The sequence below is a fragment of the Panthera tigris genome, chromosome D2, assembly GCF_018350195.1.
Source record: "Panthera tigris isolate Pti1 chromosome D2, P.tigris_Pti1_mat1.1, whole genome shotgun sequence".
Lineage (NCBI taxonomy): Eukaryota > Metazoa > Chordata > Mammalia > Carnivora > Felidae > Panthera > Panthera tigris.
Genome location: NC_056670.1, coordinates 85508645 through 85529787, shown reverse-complemented (window position 1 = coordinate 85529787; position 21143 = coordinate 85508645). Strand labels below are relative to the sequence as shown.

General features: G+C 47.4%; 1 protein-coding gene across 2 annotated transcripts in view; it reads right to left on the bottom strand.

Annotated features, from left to right (window-relative positions):
- The window catches only part of PPP2R2D (protein phosphatase 2 regulatory subunit Bdelta), a 55842-nt gene extending 34991 nt beyond the window's left edge, over window positions 1-20851 (bottom strand). For both annotated transcript variants that reach the window (XR_006209423.1, XM_042961127.1), the window contains exons 1-2: window positions 20823-20851; window positions 20620-20712 (exon numbers count right to left, since the gene is read on the bottom strand). Coding sequence is in view for 1 of the 2 variants with exons in the window: in XM_042961127.1 (XP_042817061.1) it covers window positions 20620-20712; window positions 20823-20829 (100 nt within the window). In the remaining variant the exon portion in view is untranslated. The remainder of the gene's footprint in view (window positions 1-20619; window positions 20713-20822) is intronic.
- Between the last annotated feature and the right edge of the window lie 292 nt (window positions 20852-21143).

Sequence of the window (21143 nt, the reverse complement as noted above, 5' to 3'; positions counted from 1 at the left end):
ATCAGTGCAGCAGGGGTAGGGGATACAAAAACAGAGATCGACGGTACTTCTCTATTCTAGCAATGAACAGTCAAAAAATGAAGTAAGGAAATGATTCACTTTATAGTATCATCAAAAGTAATAAGGTACTTAGGAATAAACTTAAAGAATTGCAAGATTTACAAGCTACAAACTGCAAAATATTGTTCAAAGAAATTAAAGAAAACCTAAAAACTGTTAAGATTTCATTCATGGATTAGAAGACTGAGCGTGAAGACGGTAGTATTCTTCAGATGGATCTACAGAACCCAGGCAACACCCCTAGAAACTCCCAGCAGTCTCCCCCATGCCCCCGCCCCCAGCGGAAACTGACAAGCTAAATCTTAAAATGCATATGGCACTGCAAGGGTCCCAGAACAGCCAAAACAATTTTTAAAAAGAACAAAGTTGAAGGGCTCACACTTCTTGATCTCAAAACACACTGAAAAGGACAATAATTAAGACAGTGCGGTACTGGCATAAAGACAGACATATAGACCAAGGGAATAGAATTCAGAGTCTAGAAAGATACCCTCACATCTATGGCCAATTCATTTTCAACACAGGTGCCAAGACAACTCAAGGTGGGGAAAAAACCCAGTATTTTCTGTATGGAGACAACTCAATATCCACATGCAAAATTAAGACATTGGACCCATATCTAACACCATATACCAAATTAATGCAAAATGGGCCAAAGACCTAAATATAAGAACTAAATCTATACAACTCTCAGAACACAGGAGCACATTTTCATGATCTCGATTAGGCAATGGTTTCTTAGAAGGTACCAAAAGCACTGCAGACAAAAGAAAAAAAAAACCCAGATAAATTGGACATCATCTAAATTAAGAATTCTTGTGCATCTAAGGGCACTGACAGTGAAAAGACAATGCACAGAATGAGAGGAAATATTTGCAAATCATGTATCAGGTAAGACTCTAGTCTCTGGAATATATAAATAACCCAATAGATAAAAAACAAAAAACAAAAAACAAAACCAACTAAAAAATGGGCAAAGGGCTTGAACAGACTTTTTTTCCCCAAAGAGAATACACAAATGTCGAATAAGCACAGGAAAAGATGCTCCATATCACCTGTCGCTAGGGAAACAGAAGCACAATGGGATAGCACGGCACCCATACAGAAGGATGGCTCAAGTAAAAACAAAAACAAGAACTGTTGGGGAGGATGTAGACAAACTGAAACCCCCATAACACTGCTACTGGGATTGTAACATGATGCAACCACTTCGCAAAACAGTTTGGCGTCTCCTCAAAAAGGTCAACGTAAAGTTAGCACACGACCGGCGATCCAACTCTTAGGTATCATGGCTGACAAAACTGGAAACACAGGTCTACGTGAAAACTTTTTCAAGAATATTCATAGCAACATTATTTAAATTCAGCCAAATACTGGAAATAATCCAAACTATTCATGAAATGAACTCAAAAACAAAATGTGGTCCATATTCACCCAGTGGAGTGTCATTCAGCCAAACAAAGAATGAAATACTGACACCTAGAAATACCGACACTTCACCTAGTAGGTGAAGGCAGCAGGAGATCAGGAAATTCAGTGTGTGCACATCATTCCCCAATTAAAAGTCTTGTCAGATCAATTCCGGTAGACTTCAAGACTTAGGAAACCACCTTTCACTTCTGTCGTCAAAGCCCAGCAGAGATTTAACCAAACTCTTCAAGGAGAATCTGACTCATACGAGTATTCCATGCTACCTCCTCCACCCCATCCTAAAAAATGACAAGTTTTTATCCCAAAGGCTATCTGACAGCATACATTACCCTTTTCTGTAGACACGTTAAGTAACCTGAACAATTTCCAGGGACGCTCTATGCTGTATCGCCTACCTAGTGACTCTGAGTAATTAAGTGCTGGTAATTAAGTTCTGCCACAGCAGAAGTCTGAGCCAAGACCAGCAACAGCACCCTGGCACAATCATCAAAGCACGTACTAGACTGTTTAGAAGAAAATTAAGGCTACGCACTCTCCAACCGAACATCTTGCCCCTACGATGATTCTCACTGCCCTTACGATAAAGATCACAATCCTCGTTCTGTTCTCCCCTTTGCCTTCTATGGTCTGATGACCGAGGCCTTAGTTTCTCAAACTGGTTATAATTCTTGCTGTTTCAAGCCCTCCTCCAGGCTCTCTACTCTGCCAGGACAGCTCCTCCCACCCCCCAACCCTGTCATCTATCTGTCCTTCACACCACAGCCCAAGGTTCCATTGCCCAGGGAAGCACTTTGACAACTTCCTTGCTACGTCTCAGGACCACGTGGGCCGCAGAGCAGTGCTTCCGCCCACGGCGCATCTGAAGCATGGGTGCACACCTGCAGAATGGATGCACCAAGAAGCAAGAGGAGGAGCTGAGAGTTCACCCGCTAACCCTGGTCACTCGCTGTGCATCAGCCAAACTGCCCTCCTGCTGCACACCCACCCAGACAGGCGACCGCACAACCGGTCCTTGGTATTTCAGACTCACACTGGCAAGAGGACAGTGACGAGCATTTTTGTCGTATATGTGAAAGGGGCCACTCATCTGAGAAATTGGTCCCAAAAGGGGAAGACTCTCTCTCTAAACTTGGGAAATGACCTAATCTAGTCTGTCGTATTAGAAAAACAGGCTGCTATCATTTCTCTCCTTATATGCCATCTTTTCTCCCCCCCGGTAAAGTAAGCTCTATGCCCCACGTGGGGCTTGAACTCACAACCCTGAGATCAAGAGTCACGTGCTCCACCAACAGAGGCAGCCAGACACCCTCTTATATGTGATTTTTTATTACTATCTGTTAGGAACACACACAGCCTTGAGACTGTTCCTTATACCAAATAAACAGTTCAGTTAGACTTAAATACATGCGGAAAAAACTCACAGGTGTTTCTCAGAGAAATCCCCAAATAGGCAAGATTATCAAATAAGTGAGTTTACCAGGTAAGTGATAAAACAAGTCAAAGTTGTTTTTTTTTAAGCTTATGTATTTTGAGAGACAGAGACAGAGAGAGAGAGAGAGAGAGAGCGCGCGCGCACGCACGTGCACGCGGGGGACGGGCAGAGAGAATCCCAAGCAGAATCTGCACCATCAGCACTGAGCCCGACACAGGGTGACCCCAAGAACCCTGAGGTCGTGACCTGAGCCAAAATCAAGAGTCAGATGCTTAACTGACTGAGCCACCCAGGAGCCCCACAAGTCAAAGTTTTATCAAACTTTAAATAAGCAAACAATAATTACTCATCCCCAGTTTGTGATTTTAGAAAAAGTGTAAGTTATTTTTGACCAGTAAGTTCGTTCAGTGCATATAAATTCAATTTCTAAGTAGCTTTTCAGGAACGTATTTATTCTTTGAGAATAAACATTTTAAGAGTGCATTCAATGATTAAAACGATAGATTAGAAATGTATGATTTCCTACTTCAAAAAATCCACATTTAACTCTACCATAAAATGGAATAAAATTTGGGGCACCTGGGTGGCTCAGCCGCTTGGTTGAGTGTCTGACTTCGGCTCAGTCATGGTCTCGCGGTCTGTGAGTTCGAGCCCCGCGTCGGGCTCTGTGCTGACAGCGCAGAGCCTGGAGCCTGCTTTGGATTCTGTGTCTCCCTCTCTTTCGGCCCCTCCCCCACTCATGCTCTGTCTCTCTCCCTCTCAAAAATAAACATTAAAAAAAATTTTTTTTAATGGAATAAAATTCTGATATATTCAAGAGAATGAGAAGACCAGCCACGTACCAGTAGAAAAGACTGGCAAAAGACACAGCGGATAAAGGACTGCTATCCAAAATACAAGAACTCTTCAAACCGACAATAAGAAAACCCAATCACAAAATGGGCAAAAACCCTAACACAAGATCTCCAGACGGCAAAGATGCACCGGAAAAGATGCTCCCCATCACCTCCTCAGGGAAATGCAAATGACAACAGGACCCCGCTACATACACACCTATTAGAGGGGCAGAAGTGGAAATCGCGGACGAGATGCTGGCGAGGCTGGCGAGTCACAGGAAGTCTCCTTTGCTGCGGTGGGGACGCACAATGGTGCAGGCGCTTTGCCTGAAAGTCTGGTCTTTCTTAGAAAACCCAACATTCTCTTCCCATACGATTCAGCAGTTGTGCTCTGTGGTACTTACCCAAAGGAGGTGAGAACTTACGTCCACACAAAAACCTGCACGTAAATGTTTACAGCAACTTTATTCATAATTGTTAACACATGGAAACAACCAAGATGTTCTTTAGTCGTTGAACGGATAAACTGGTCCATGCAGACCATGGAATACTGTTCAGTCCTAAAATGAAATGAACCATCCAGTCCTGAAAGGCATTAAAGAACCTTAAATACGTGTAATGAAGTGCAAGGAGCCAGCATGAAAAGGCTGCACACTATGGGATCCTAAGTATACGAGATCCTGGAAAAGGTAAAACCATGGAGACAGTCAAAAGATCAGTGGTTGCCAGGGGTGAGCAGAGATGAGCAGGCAGAACACAGATTTGTTGGGCTGAGAAATGACTGTGTGATACCATAATGATGGACGTGTACCATTATATATTTGCCCAAACCCACACAACGTGTGACACCAAGACAGAACTGTAACGCAGAGCAGGTTGATAATGGGACTTGGGGCAATAACGTGTCAGTGTTCTCGTTCTTTCATTGTAACAAATGCACCATCTGGTGGGGGGTGTTGATAATGGGGGAGCGTGTGGGGGACGGGGAGAGCAGGGGGTTATATGGAAAATCTTTGTGGCTTCCCCTTAACGTTACAGTGACCCTAAAACCACCCTAGAAAAATAAAGACTTAAAAAAAAATTCTGATAAGTGCTACAAGGCAGATAGACCTTAACAAATTAAAAACATTATGCATAGTGAAATAAACCAGATACAGACGAACAAGTGTTGTATGATTCCACTTACATGGGGTCCCTACAAGAGGCATATGAATTTTCACAGAAACAGAAAGCAGAGTAGAGGTTATTGGGGGCTGGGGGAAGGAGAAAGGGGGGAACTGTTATTTAATATGGACACAGTTTTTCTTTGGGACAATTGAAAAGTTTTGGGTACAGACGGCAGTGATGGTCACACCACACTGTGGACGTAATCGACGCCACAGAACTGTATGCTTACAAACGGTAAAAACGATCAATATTCAACTATGTACAGCTTACCACAGTTAAGAAAAAAATCCAGCTCTCTCAAGAAGGTCCACTCTCACCACTTTTATTCAACAGGGTGCTTACTGAAGTCCTAGGCACAGCAATCGGACAACATAAAGAAATAAAAGGCATCCAAACTAGTAAGAATGAAGTAAAACTGTCACTCTTTGCAGATGACAGGGTAACACTATATATAGAAAATCCTAAAGAATCCACCAAAAAACTACAACTGATAAATGGGTTCAGTAAAGTCACAGGCTACAAAAGTCAAGGTACAGAATCTGTTGCAGCCCCATACACACTAATAATGAAGCAGCAGAAAGAGAAATTAAGAAAACAGTCCCATTTACAATTGCATCAAAAACAATAAGATACCTAGGAATAAATCTAATAAGGTGAAAGGCTGTACTCTGAAAACTGTAAAACACTGATGAAAGAAATCAAAGACAGCACAAAGAAATGGAAAGACATTCCATGCTCATGGGTTGGACAATCAAACACTGATAAAATGTCTACACTACCCCAAGCAATCTACATGTTCAGTGCAATTCCTACCAAAACACCAACAGCATTTTTCAGAGCTAGAGCAAACAGCCCTAAAATGTGTACCAGAGAAGACCCTGAATATAGCCAAAGAGACCTTGAAAGACAAAACTGGAGGGATCACAGTCCCAGACTTCAAGTTAAATTACAAAGAGGCAGTAATCGAAACAGTATGGTACTGGCATAAAAACAGACACATAGATCAATGGAACAGAACAGAAAACCCAGACACAAACCCACAATTATATGGTCAATTAATCCTCGACAGAGGAGGAATGAATACGCAGTGGGAAAAAGACAGTCTCTTCAACAAATGGTGTTGGGAAAACAGGCAGCTACACGGCAAAGAACGAAAGTGGACCATTTTCTTACACCACACAAAAATAAAGTCAAAATGGATTAAAGGCCTGAATGCGAAAAACTGAAACCATAAAAATCCTAGAAGACAGCACAGGCAGTAATGTCTGTGACATGATCAGTAGTGGTATTTATCCAGATGTGTCTCCTGAGGCAAGGGAAAACAAAGGAAAAAAAAAAAAAACCCTGCTGGGATTACATCAAAATAAAAGGTTTTTGGGCTCAATCTCATGAACTGTGAGATCGTGGCCTGAGCCAAAATCAAGAGTCTGAGCCACCCAGGAGCCCTGTGCAGAGCCTGCTTGGGATTCCCACTCTCTGCCCTTATCATACGTGTGTGCATGCTATCTCTGTCTCTCAAAATAAACTTAAAAAATTACAGACGATATATCTGATAAGGAGTTTGTACCCAAAATAGAGAACTTATACAACTCAACACCCAAAAAAACAAACAATCCAATTAAAAACTGGGGAACATTATAACGGGAGGGGGGGGGCATCTGGGTGGCTCAGTCCATTGAGCATCGTACTCTTGGTTTCAGCCCAGGTCATGATCTCACAATTTGTGGGATTGAACCCTGCATGGGGCTCTGTGCTGACAGCATGGAGCTTGCTTGGGATTCTCTTTCTCCCTCTCTCTTTGCCCCTTCCCTGCTTGCTCTCTCTCAAAATAAATAAACTTAAAAAAAAATTTTTTTTAAATAGAAATACCCTACAATCTAGCAATCACATCACTGGATGTTTAAACCCAAAATGCAAAAACAAAACAAAATAAAACAAAAAAACCCACACTAATTCAAAGGGATATATGCACCCCTACGTTTATTGCAGCATTATTTATAATAACCAAATTATGGAAACAGCCCAAGCACCCACCAACAGATGAATGGATAATGTGGTGTATGTACACAAGGGAATATTATTCAGCATAAAAAAAAATGAAATCTTGCCATGTGCAACAACCTGCATAGAGCTAGAGAGTATAATGCTAGGTGAAGTCAGTCAGAAAGACAAATATCATATAATCTCACTCAGACAGAGTTTAAGAACCAGAAATAGAGAGAGGCAAACCAAGAAACAGATTCTTAACTATAGAGAACTCAAACAGGTGATGGGATTAAAGAAACATCAACAGGACAGAACACAGGAATCTAATACAGATTTCAATTAAAAAAAAAAAAATGCCTAGACCTCAAAAACAAAAAAGCCCAAATCCACATTAGCCCAAATGTTCTGTATTTTTCTGTAGGATCAAATGAAATGAAAAGATCCCCCCCCCCACCCCGACTCAGAGCCAGTTCTCGAGGCGGTGGTGTGAACCCTCTCCAGCCGGCCCTCACGGCCAGCAACCCAAAGGTAACTGTGGGTGGATTCCTAAAGCAACAGTTTATAGGACTGCTATTTTACCTATGCACACACCTTCCCCCAACGGCACTTTAAAGAGCACACAATCCTACCGAGCTCCGTGGTTCCTCAGTGAGCATGAAGTGAACAGGATGGGAAAGGGAATGTTCTCGTTCTCTTGAATTGCCTATTGAAATTGATTACATCCCTGAACTTAACCGGGGCTCTGGCAAAGCAGAGTAAGAACGTTTCTGGTAACTATGACTCCTATCAAGACTATCTGACTTTTCCGGTGACTTCAGCAAGGGACAGACCTTTGGTACCGTAAAGTCAAAACCAAGAGATGTGACTTCTAAACACTCCCTGAGATCATTAAGGTGTGAGAGGCAGAGAGACAGCAGCAGCAGTTGGGGCAAAGCGGACACATTCATCTGCCTGAAGAGAAGTTGAAGAAGGTGAGCAGGGACAGTCTATACGTCGTGTCGTGGCAGAAGCTGCCGCTGGTGAGGGCAGGAGACTAGGCAGTTAGTTAGGTTCTAACAGGGTACCTGGAGCCCAGCAACGGGAAGGTGGGAGGCCTGTCCTGGAAGGTTCCACAAGAAGCTGGACCAAATCAGACAGGCCCAAGACGGTGGGTGCCATGACCGGACCCCTGACCAAACAAGGAGGAAAAGGCATGAACCTGTTTCCAAGGAACCACAGTCCCCAGTGATGAATATTTCTCCCCCTGGTTAACAACTGTGCATAAAAGTTAGAAGCCCAAGCCCCAAGGCACAGAGCCCCCCGTCTCTCCCTGGAGCTGCTGCCTGTCACGGGGACAGTGCACCCCTTTTCATCATCGATTTTCCCACTGGTGTCGTCTGCGCAGTCTGTCCTTGAATTCTTTCCTTCCGGGACAAGACCGAGAACCTTTGGCAACTCCTCTGGGACAGGCTGGGCTGGGGTCTCCCTGGTTCACCAGGCAGCAGAGAGGAGGGGTTAGAAATGGAACTGAGAGGGGCGCCTGGGTGGCTCAGTTGGCTGAGCATCCGACTTTGGCTCAGATCACGATCTCACGGTTCGTGAGTTTGAGCCCCGTGTCGGGTTCTGCGCTCACAGCTCAGAGCCTGGAGCCTGCATCGGATTCTGTGCCTCCCTCTCTCTCACGGCTCCTCCCCCACTCATGCTCAGTCTCCCTCTCTCTCTGTCAAAAATAAACAAACATTAAAAAAAAAATAAAAAAAAAAAAAGAAATGGAACTGAGAGTTACAAAAAAGAACTTCAACTTGAACTGTAACTTTTACTTCTTAAAAAAATCTGGAATAAGATCAAGTATTGAAAACAAGAGTATTATTAATGTATCATGTTAATAACATACAGCTAGATTATTATCTTGTTTAAAAGCCACTTAGAGTTTATCAAAATGTGAGGTGGCAAACAGTTTAGTCTGAAGAATTAAAATATTTCTCCTGTACGAAAGGTGTACCAAAAAAATCATGACATCATGACACTTCTTTAGAACGTGCAGCTACATAGTTACCCCACAGAAACAAAGCCGGATGTAGCCCCTGACAATTTATGAAGTTAGGTATGATTATAAATGCACTGATGCACATAAGACACTGAAGCCCCCCCTTTCAATGATTATTCGCTGAGTTATCATTTTGCTTTGTTTTAAATCTAATTAAGGAAACTCCTGCTTTTTAACGGGTATACTTTTATGGCTATGTCTTGTCTATGGAGATACTAGGAGAAAATGAAAAGCTAGCAACAATGTTTAGGGAGTTTGCAAACAGCCAGAGGCAGCCCCAATCACAAGCAGCAGCAAGGGAAACTCTCCTGTGTTCAGTTCGTAGAAAGCTAGTCTTTTCCTGTTCTATCGTTACAAAACACAAGGCATCCTTCCTTGGTGCGAAACACAACCGTACAGAAGCGTCCAGCATAAAAACAGACATCCTTCTTCAGTGCCGATCCAAACCCTCACTCTCCGCAGGCACCCACTCTGAACGGTGGGGTGGCAAGGTCCACACCCAGGTTATTTACAACCACACTCCATTTTTATAGGGCAGCGCTGTTCTGCCGGTGGCTGTTTTTAATCTCCTGGGTCACAGACCGCTTTCCAACGGGCACAGACCCCTTTAATCCACAATATGGGTGTACCAGAATGCTTTTAATCCCTTCACTACTTTGGGGCATTTCAGTTTTTCCGGATGTTTGACCACTGCCATGCACAATTCTATAAACAGCTGGTCCCGCAGTGCTGGCACGCTCCTGTGGGACTCCCACAAGTAGAATCATGGGGGTCGCAACCCAGCTTTGAGTTTAACAGATGTACGTGCCACACTGCCCTCCAAAGTATGAGTGTGGGGATAATCTTTCTAGAAATGTAAAGCAAAAGTAAAACCTCATCACTACTTTAATTCTTTTCCTTACTCCTTTTATTTATTTTTCAAATGTTTATTTTGAGAGAGCACAGGGGAGGGGCAGAGAGAAAAAGAATCTCAGGCACCTCCACACCCAACCCAGCAAGAGCCGGAAGCTGGGCCTGATCCCGCGAACCGTGAGGTTATGACTGAAGCAGAAATCAGGAGCAGGATGCTTAACGGACTGAGCCACCCGGGCGCCCCTAGTTGTGGTTTTCTGATCGACGAAGGTGTAGATGAAATAGACTGAACTCTGTCCCACGCTCTGAGCAAGTCCAAAAACCTTACCGGGATTTCTGTTTTCAAGGTTGTTCCTGCCTCTGGGCTCTGGACTCCAGCTTCTATTCAAGTTCAATTTATGAGCCACTCTTCCTGTCCCACTTACCATTCCTCTCCTAAACCAAGACTGACCCACACACGGATCTGACTTTAATTTCCAACAGCAAAAAAAAATCCCCCTTCTAAAAGACACACGTTCAGCATCCTTAAATGAACTCGAGGTAGAACGTATACGAACTGGGGGGACAGAAGAATTAAAATTCAAGGTTTGGGGCATCTGGGTGGCCTGACTGGTTAAGCATCCAGCTCTTAGTTTCAGCTCAGATCATCTCGTGGTTCATGGGTATGAGCCCTGTGTCTGGCTCTGCACTGACAGCGTGGAGCCTGCTTGAGATTCTCTCTCCCTCTCTCTCTCTCTCTCTGCTCCTCCCCTGCTTGCACTTTCTCTCTCAAAATGGATAAACAAAATTTTAAACATTAAAAAAATCAATGTTTACAATAAATATTTAGAGATTAATATTCATAGTGTATAAAGAGCTTTTAAAAATTGATTTTCATGCAGCCTGGGTGGCTCGTCAGTTGGGCGTCTGACTTCGGCTCAGGTTATGATCTCACAATCCATGAGTTCGAGCCCCGGGTCGGGCTGTGTGCTGACAGCTCAGAGCCTGGAACCTGCTTCTGATTCTGTGTCTCCCTCCCTCTCTGCCCCTGCCCGGCTCATGCTCTGTCTCTCTCAAAAATAAACATTAAAAAAAAAAAAAACTTAAAAAAATTGATTTTCAAAGACCTCAGTAGAAACATGGATGAATGATGTGATCTAATGACTCACAGGAGAAACAGAAATCATCAGTAAAAAAAATCTCAATTGCAACCCTAACCCTAACCCCAACCTAAATCTCAACTGCCTGGGTGGCTTTGGCTCAGGTCATCTCACAGTTCGTAAGTTCTAGTCTCGCTATTGTCAGCTCAGAGCCCTCTCTGGATCTTCTGCGCGCCCCCCCCTGCCCCCCCGAACTCATGCTCTCAAAAATAAAACATTATAAAAAAAAATCTTAATTGCATAACTGGTAAGGAGATGCAAATTAGATTTGCCATTAAAATAGCTAACATTAGGGACGCCTGGGTGGCTCATTTGGTTCAGTATCCGACTCTTGATTTTGGCTCAGGTCACGATGTCATGGTTATGGGGTTGAGTCGAGCTTCGGGCTCGCACCGGGCACGGAGCCTGCCTGAGCTTCTCTTTCTCTGTCTCCCTCTCTCCCGCTCACATATGCATCCGCACACTCTCTAAAACACATTTTTTAAAAAATAGCTGACATTACAAAGACTGATGTTCTCAGCATGAAAGAAGGAGAAGTTTGGGGGGAGGTATAAGATGGCATCTTTCGGAGAGTACTTTGGCGGCCTCAAAACGTAAACAAGGAGCCTTCCCCAGTGTGTCCGTTCCTAGGAATCCAGCCACGGAAATGCTCGCCCAGGCAGGTGGGGGCCCAGACAATGTGCTGCCGAATCTTTAGTACTAAAGAGCGAACACGGAAACCACCAATGAGACTAGTTCGATAAACAAGAGAATCTGTGTGACGAAATGGGGTGCAGTCATCAGAAGGGACCAAACAGAGCTATACAACCAGGCAGCTTGGTTAAAAATACCGAGTATGGGCTCTGAATCCTGACTCTAGCACCCACCAGCTCTGGGACCTGGGGCAAAGCGAACCAACTTCCCCGAGAGTCAATTTTCTCATTTATAAAATGAAGGCAACAGTAGCACTTAGATCTCAAGGGGCTGCTGCAAGGGTCAAATGAGCTCAAGCACATACACGGCTCAGCACGAGCTGGGTCAGCGTAAGACCTTAAATTGCACACTAGTGACAGCCAAAAAACCGCAAAACAATATTTATGACAGGATCCGCATTTTGTACAAAACAAAACGAAAAACTGCCTATACGTAAACTAAGTTTTAAAGTAGAAAATAATAGATAAAGGCATCGGAAATGGTCTAAAAACACACACACACTGTTAAGGGTAGTTACCTCTGGGGAGGATTCCTGGACAGCGGCGCAGAGTAGGAGGAAACTTCACTTTTACTCTTTACACATCCATATCATTTGATTTTCTTTAAAAAATGAATGTTCCGCTTTTGCATTCTGAGACAAAAACAATAAAATCCAGGGAAGATGAGCAAGGGCAGTTCTCGACACCTGCCCCGCCGTTCGTGCTGCTAACACCTCACTTTAAAGCAGCAGTTCTCGAGGCGTGTCTGTGGATCCCAGGGGTCCCCGAGCACAGAACTGTTTTCGTAACAGCGTGCCGACATCCGCGTGGATGAACCAAAGCCACGGTGACTAAAACTGTCGGGGCCTCCATGCGCATCACGGCTGCGGTGCCACGCTGTGCGGAGCGAGCCGCTTGGCTCACACACGCACGTGAGAGCCAGCAAGCTAGTCCCACTTGGGAACAACCTTGATCAAACTGATTTTACCCAACCCCAACCCTCTGGTAGGAGTCCTCTCGCTATTCTCTGTGGTGAAGTGGGCACTGCGCAAAAACCACATCTGCTGCATCTCCAAGCACAGTGGCCGTCTCGAGAAGCGCATGCATGGTTGACTGTGTTGCAGGCCGAACTAGGCACTTATTTGACGGAACGCCATGTTTATCTGAAAGAACAACTCACCAACTATGGTTTTTCAGAAAAGTCTCCTGAAAATGAACAAAGGGAGCCTCTCATTTCACAGAGAACCGACAGCATTTGCTGCCAATGTGAATATTCACATTTTCAAGAGGGAATTTGAATTTTGGAAAACATACCTATTACTCTTACTTTGACAGCTTCCCGCTTCAAGACTTTTCTAAGGAGATAAGTTGTGACATTAAGAAATGTGATTTTCCTTGATCTTTTATAATGAAATGTATTGACATTTTGAAGGTCTGAATAAGCCAGTGTACCAGTATTTGGTATAACTGGTCCAAACGACCAAGACATGATGTTACCAAATCACACACGGAGTGAGAGAGCCATTCAAAGTACAAGGCAGAAGTAAGGGATTTTAATGTAATAGGAAATACAAGTTCAATGGTACGGTTTCAGGTTCCAAAGCACAACTGAACTTGAAGAAATCATCACATGTCCAGTTTTGCCATAGTATTAGAGAATATCCAGAATTACATGGAAAGGCTATTAAGTCATTCTCTCCTTTTCTAATTACAAGTGTGAGGCCAAATTTTCTTCATGTATTTTCATAAGACAATTTCAACAGATTGAACACAGAAGCAGAGAATCTGAAAATCCAGCAGTCCTGTTTTAACCCCTATACTTAGAGGGTTTACAAAGTGTAAAACAATGCCACCCTTCTCACTAAATCTTGTTTCTTTTAAGAAAGTTGTTTTTCATTAAAATGTTATGCTCACATGCAATAGATCATTATTATTTTAAAGTGAAATAAGTATTTTAAGTTCTTCTGTTTTAATTCAAATTTGGTAAGTACTGACACATAAACCCACACAAAGAAAAGCTCTCTGGTCTCCCTGGGACCAAAGACTGAGGACCACTGATGTTAGCACAGAGGCTGACAAACTACAGCCTGAGGTTCCCATGGAGTCCAGCCTCCGCTGCTTTAACAGAGATGTGGGCCCACCGCCTCACCCCTTTGTTCTGTGGGGTCTGCAGTTACTTTCCAGCTACACAGGCGGACAGACTGGGCTCGGTGGTTGCAGCAGGAGCAGACGGGCCTGCAAAGTCCGAAATATTTACTTTTTGGCCCTTTACAGAAAACAAATTTGCAGACCTCTGATTTAGAGTAAGCCCGCGTTTCCAGCCTTCGTTATCGCAGCAACTTCCTACTGGCCTCCCTTCTTACCCCATCACCAACCATTCTCCCAAGGCCAGAGTGACCTTCCTGAAAAAGGTAAAGCTGACGTCACTCTTCAGCTTACAGTCTTAAAGGCTTGTGTTCATGATCACTTCAAAATACAATTCCAAGCTCTCAGCATGGTGCTTGAGGCTGCTATCCAGCACTCTTTGGCCCTCCCATTCGGCCCCCGGACAAGCGCTCAGGTTTCCCAGAATGCACCAGGCTCTCTCCAATCTCCTCTCCACCGCCTTCCCGCCCCTCCCCCCCCCCCCCCCCCCCCCCGACTTCTTCCCCGTCACTCCCCACCCAAGGACCACTGGGCACTTCCGGCACGTCCCCATCCCCGTCCCGGCTCTGCTCTCAGGATGGTGTGAGGGCTAGTCTGTCTCAACACAGGGCTTCTCGAGGCAGGAAGTGGGTTTCTCTACGCCAATATCCAGCAGCAGAAGCAGCCCTCCAGGGCACTGGTCAAGTGTCAGATGAAGACAGCCCAAAGCCAGCCCTCCAACACCCTTCCCCTTCTTACAGGGGCTCCCTGGGGCAATATGGAGCAACTTACTCTCCTTCGCAGGAGTGTCTCGTACGAGAACGTTTCCACAGTTATTAGTTACTGTGTGCTTGTTTGCCAGAGCTTTCCCCGCATTTATGTGGAATCTTCCTAACAAATTGTAATGGCCACAGGGTATACTACCTCTGTTTTACAGATGAAAAGCCACAAAGAAGGTAAGCAACCAGTCAAGTTAACACAAAGCTAGTAGGAGGGCTGAAAAGGGATTTGTACCAACGCCTTTCCATACCGAGTCACAAGTTGGAGAGACAAGCCTAACACATGATAAAACTGGAGAACAAGAGGACACTGCTAAATGCCAAACACCACTATATGCTAAGTAAAAAGAAAGGTCACATCCTAAGACAGAATACCAGGTGTTAGGGCGGCTGAGCAGGTGGGCACCTGGACGGCTCAGTCACTTAAGTGTCTGACTCTTGATTTCAGCTCAGGTCATGTTCTCGCAGTTTGTGAGTTCGAGCCCGTTGTTGGGGTCTGCACTGACAGTGCAGACCCAGCTCGGGATTCTCTCTCTCTCCCTCTCTCTCTGCCCCTCCCCTGCTCATGCTCGTTCTCTCTCACTAAATAAAAAATAAATTCTACAAAAAAAAAAGTGGTTGAGCTGTAATTCATAAAGAAAGTGGAATGTGATAAGGATTGGTAGGGTGTGAAGGTAGACAGGAAACAGAAAGCATATCCTAAGTTGGGCAAGAAACCTCAGCAAGGGACACAGAATATAAACAAGAAATATGCCTGGGTGGCTCAGTCGGTTAAGCATCTGACTTCGTCTCAGATCATGATCTTGCGGTTCGTGACTTCGAGCCCGTCAGGCTCTCTGCTGTCAGCACAGAGCCTGCTTCAGATCCTATATCCCCCTCTCTCTGCCCCTCCCCTGCCTGTGCTCTCTCTCTCAGAATAAATAAATCAACTTAAAAAATATATATATACGATCAAGAAAGGAGGACTGAATAATAATGGAAAAACCCAGGTTAGACCCAACCGAAGGGATCCAGGGTGAATGAACAGATGGGGGAGAGGTCAGGAAAAAACAAGAAACTGCTATTATTTTATGTCTAAATTTAGCTACAACCAACGCAAAGACCTTAAAATAAATGAGAGTTCATTAACAGTCGTACTTAACATTCAAGCAACACTTTACAGGTAACAAAAGCACTGCACACCGTTTGACTTTGACAAAAACCTTCTCCTGTAATTTCTAGATAAGGGAGCTGAGGTTCAGAAAGTGCCTTCACCCCTGATAAATGGCAGACGTGAACTAAACCCAGAACTCATCAAAACAAGACTTTTAAAATCAAGGAATAAAGAAATCGAGGCATATGATTTCATATTACTGTAAATCTTATATACTTACATCTGATTGTAACTAAGATCAGTGCAGCTTCCTGAACATGCAGCCTGATTTAAGAAGCATTACAATGTAGCTGTACTCATATTAAACGCCTTAATTTTAAGAAAACCACACATGTCTGATTTCCTAATAGCAGATCTCCCCACGAAGCTCTCTACTAAATTAAACAGCAAGAATGTTACTAGATCGTTCTCTTGTTTGATGGCTTTCTCCCAGAAGATGCTTTCCTGAAGGCCTTTCTCAATGACATAGATGTACTTCATGCTCATTTTCTACACATAGGAAAAACAAAACCCACAATACTCTAAAAATAATGAATATGACTGAAACGTTGTGCATTCACAAATACTGGGTTTCACTGACTCCAGGCAGCAGTTTACCACATGTTAACATCTTTGAAATCAGATGTATCTTCTATTCAACAAAACACACTAACATCTTATACTGATGTCCTAGTGCCCTTAATTTTTGTTTCCCTTCCCCAACTTAAAGGTTTCTTTCTCTCTCACAATATATCTACATAAACACCTTTAAAATTTTTTTCAACGTTTTTTATTTATTTTTGGGACAGAGAGAGACAGAGCATGAACGGGGGAGGGGCAGAGAGAGAGGGAGACACAGAATCGGAAACAGGCTCCGGGCTCCGAGCCATCAGCCCAGAGCCCGACGCGGGGCTCGAACTCACGGACCGCGAGATCGTGACCTGGCTGAAGTCGGACGCTTAACCGACTGCGCCACCCAGGCGCCCCTACATAAACACCTTTAGAAAGGCCCTACCACACCACCCAAATACCCACAAGATTTATGTAACTTCCCAGACTTGAGTTAAAGATAAACCTTTTAGTATTTTTTCATATTATTTTTTCAGAAAAAGATTAACGTCCAATTCAAGACCACAGACCAGATCATGGATTAAAACAAAATCATCAAGTAAAAAGGCAAGACACGTGAGGGGCACTGGGTGGCTCAGTGAGTTAAGCTCCCGACTTCAGCTCAGGTCATGATCTCGCGGTCCGTGAGTTCGAGCCCCGCGTCGGGCTCTGTGCTGACAGCTCGGAGCCTGGAGCCTGGAGCCTGCTTCGGATTCTGTGTCTCCCTCTCTCTCTGCCCCTCCCCTGCTCATGCTGTCTCTCAAAAAATAAATGTTAAGAAAACCTATAAAATCGCCCATGATGAAAAAAGCTACACATAAAACCAGATAACAGTTCATCACAAAGCCCCCCTCCAGCCCTCCCCCCGTCTGTCTAGAAAAGCAACAGGCAAAGGCAGCAAGACCCAAACCTTCCCTGCAAGAAGGCAGCTCCAATCCCGTCGAGGTGACCTGGCAGGCAAAATGACCACATCGTTGGCTGGGTGCGCAGGTGCTTCAGTCACTGACCAGCGTGTCATCTCTGTGACATCTATTCTTCAATGGCCGTTTTTTAACCCAGGTTACTAAGCTTCCGACATGTTGACAGGCGCTTCCTTTAAAGGCATCTCGTTTTCATTTGCTTTCAGGAGCAATTCCCTACAATTCCTGCCAGAGAGCTCTCCCCCGAGCTCTAGGAGGAGCAATCCCGAGGCTGGCAGCCACACCCCACACGAGGACTGCCATCGGCACCACCACTAATGGTCACCGAAGCAGCCCAGTCGGCCTGGCTTCAAACCCTGGCTGCGGTCATGGTGGCTGCTGACCAAGGTCGGTGCCCCCCTCCTCCCCGTGCCTTGGCTTCTGCATCCGAAACCGGGAAGAACAAGGGCGGTGTGGAGACTGGACTCGCGGACCCAGGGAGCTCGGCGCAGTCTCAGGAACGTGACCGGCGTTCGATGTCTGATAGCTGTCGTCACCGCAGACCGGGTCCTCCACGAGGGGCGTGTGTGGGGCCGGCCGGCCTTCGAGCTTGAGGAGACGGGCCAGCCAACGACCGTGATGTCGCGTGACATCTGCCAAAGGCATCCGTCCAGTGAGGTCGTGCAAGAGGGGCTGTAGGGCCCGGGCACTGGGCCGTGGTGACCAAACACCACAGGCGGAAACGTGACAAATACCCAACAGCTTCCGCACAGCAGACACTGCCTAGAGCATCAAGCTTTGCAGGCGCAAGCTCACGATCCCGTCTCTTCTCCCTTCCTCTGGCAACTCCCCCTGGGTTTTACTTCTTTGACTCCCGCTCATCTGGGCCTAAAGTTCGCCAATTCCACCGCAGGGGGTGACGGCTTCCCTGCAAGACGTCAGCTTGCTGCAGGGGAAGGAGCAGTGACTGTCACTCCCGCATCCTGTCACCAGCAGGAGAACTGCCAATTTCCTTTCGAGCCCAGCTCTACTCCTGCTCCCGGGAGCTGAGAAATCCCTGAAGGCGCCGCACTGGCCCGGCCGGTGCGCGAGCAGAACCCCATGCTTTGAAAAGAAAAAGCCGCTGCGTTTTACACAGTACAATACTTTCTTCAGGGGCGGTGACTCGAGTCCCGCGCACGACTAGTTTGAAAAACCAAGACGGGCGCCTGGCTGGCTTACTCGGCGCAGCAGGCTACTCCTGATCTCGAGGTTTGGAGTTCAAGCCCCTCAGCGGGTGTGAAGACTACCTAAAGATAATCTTTAAAAAAAGCCTGGGTGGCTCAGTCGGTTAAAGCGTCCGACTTCAGCTCAGGTCACGATCTCACAGTCCGTGAGTTCGAGCCCCGCGTCGGGCTCTGGGCTGATGGCTCGGGGCCTGGAGCCTGTGTCCCATTCTGTGTCTCCCTGTCTCTCTGCCCCTGCCCCGTTCATGCTCTGTCTCTCTCTGTCTCAAAAATAAATAAAACGTAAAAAAAAAAAAAAAAAAAAAAGCGAAATGGAAGGCGAAAGCCTCTCTCCCCCGTACTCACTCGAGTGTTTAGCCCCGAACCTTCTCACGCAAGTGAGGCGAGGCCCCGGCCTCCATCCACCTCAATCAAAGACGCACAAGTGCAGGGTCACGGAGGCGCTGCCAGGTACAGCCCGGACCAGGGCAAACGGCACGAGCCACAAATCTCAACGCATAAAGGTTACCGCCCTGGAGCTCTCGAACCCAAGCCTCCGCGCACGACGGCCTCCTGCAAATTACCGGTCCTCAGTGACCTCCTCTCGGCACCTTCTTCGTGCTGGTTGAGTCTGGACACGACAAGCTCGGTTCTTCTCGCTGCACAACCACTAGTCGGAAGCGATGCCGTTTCCTACACCACGGACTGTGTGCAAGGAATACAGTTCGACAGACACCGTCCCCACTCTGCGACAGAAAGGAGACTTCTAAGAGTGTTCGCGCGGACCGATTACCCGGCCAAAGCTTGTGTGGGTCACAGGAAAAAGCTCCCAACACCTACGCGGACCAAAAAATTCCCGAGTGATTACCGCAAAGAAATCTCACCAAAAAAAGATAACTTGCCACGCAAAACTTCCAGGTACGTTCAAAATTTTAAAGTAGGGATTTAAAACTGCAAAAAACTCCCGATTCCGTTCAACCAGCAAAATTATCTCTGCGAAGTTTTTTTAAGGGCACCATTCTCAAAGTGTAACGTCACACTTAAAAGACACCGTTTCAGTCGGAATTTGACAAACTCATTTCGTTTGTCACAACTTTTTCAGAAAAGGAAAATCAGAAATTAAAACAGGCATTAGGCTCCCCCCCAAAACAAACGCGTTTTGCTTTGCTCCTGCTAAAAATTTTAAGTTTAACTGTCACCCACTTGGCCCAAGTAAAATAAAAATATATCTTAAAAGAATATAAAAGGCACAATCGGTGAGTTAAGTTCCAGAAAAGCACCAACTTTCCATCCTCAAATCGTACGCATCTTCACCAATTTCTTCGAGGGCACTTTTACCTAACGGTCTGGACTCTGTTAGTCTCGGGCCGCAAATCTCCCGGTGTCACACCACCAGGGAGGGGAGAAGGAGCAGAGGGTCGTGGGAGGGGCCCATGATCGGGACAGGTGAGCACACGCGCGACCGGGGGCTTGGGGCAAGGGGGGTGCATTTCAGGCAAAGACAAGGCCTTGCCACCAGACGAAAGGTTCACGACGTCCCCTAAAACGAAGCCTGTAAACCTGGGATGTCCAGTTTCCGAGTCCCCACACATCACGTCCTTCGGGAAAGAACGGCTGTCCCTACTGGAAGAGGCCGGGCGGCGTGGTGGGGGGCGGGGGCGGGAGCCGTGCAGCGCTCGCGGCCCACCGCCCGCCACCCGCCACCCGCCACCCGCGCGCTGTGCCCCCCGGCTCATCTCAGGCTTCGATGCAGGAAACCACCACGCAGAACGCAGGGGACTTTAGGACACCGCTGGAGCAAAGGAACCGGCGACGAGCCCACGACGCTAGAACCTTACAGAACGACCGTAAGGATCAGGCAGCCCAGCCGACCGGTTTTCAAGACGAAAAAAACGAGGCACCACGGCTCGCCCGGGTGGTGCCCGCGCAGGTGGCTCCCGAGCGGCGGCCTCCCGACCCTCCCAGCGCCGCGTCCCAGCCGCTGCCGCGCCCCGCGTGCCCGGCTCCCGCAGGCACCTCCGCAGCCCCCGGCGCCGGGAGGCACCCACACGCCACCCCGGAGACCCGAGTCCTCGCGAGGCTCTGTGACCTTGGCTTCCTTACATAACCCCTCGGGGCCGCCTCCCTGTCCGGGGGCCGGACCTCCGCGCTCCGAGCGGTGCCCTCGGCGCCCCCGGCCCGGCGCGGCCGCCAGAACGGGGTCCCCGGGGCGGGGGACGCGGCTGCCCCCAAGGAGCCGCGCCCGCCCCCGCGCCAGGTGCGCGGCCTTACCTTCCGCCACGTCCTCGTCGATGGCCCCCTTGACCTGCGAGAAGCACCACTGCAAGTCATTGCCGCCCGCGGGGCAGCCGCCGCCTCCGGCTCCTGCGGACACACCGGGCGCGTCAGGGGCCCGCTCCCGCCCCGCGCCCCCGCCCAGGACCCCCGCCCGGAGCCCCGCGCCCGCCCCGCCCCGCCCCGCGCGCGCCCCTCACCTGCCATGGCCGGCCTGCCGGCGGGCGGGCGGGCGGGCGCCGAGGCGGCGGCGCACGAAGGAGGCGGCCGCCGCGCCGCTGCCTCCCGAGCACCTCAGCCCGGCCGCCGCCGCCGCCGCCGCCGCCGCCGCGGCCGCCGGGGAGGGATTTTTTTTTTTTTCCCTTTTCAAAATGGCGCCCAATGCCCGTCGCCCCGCTGGATGACGTCATCCTCCACCGCCTCCTCCGCGGGCCCGGGTGGGGGCGGGGCCGCCGGGAAGCTCCCCCGCTGGGGAGGGGAGGGGCGGGGCGTGCGGCCGCGAGGGCTGCCGGGGGCTGTGG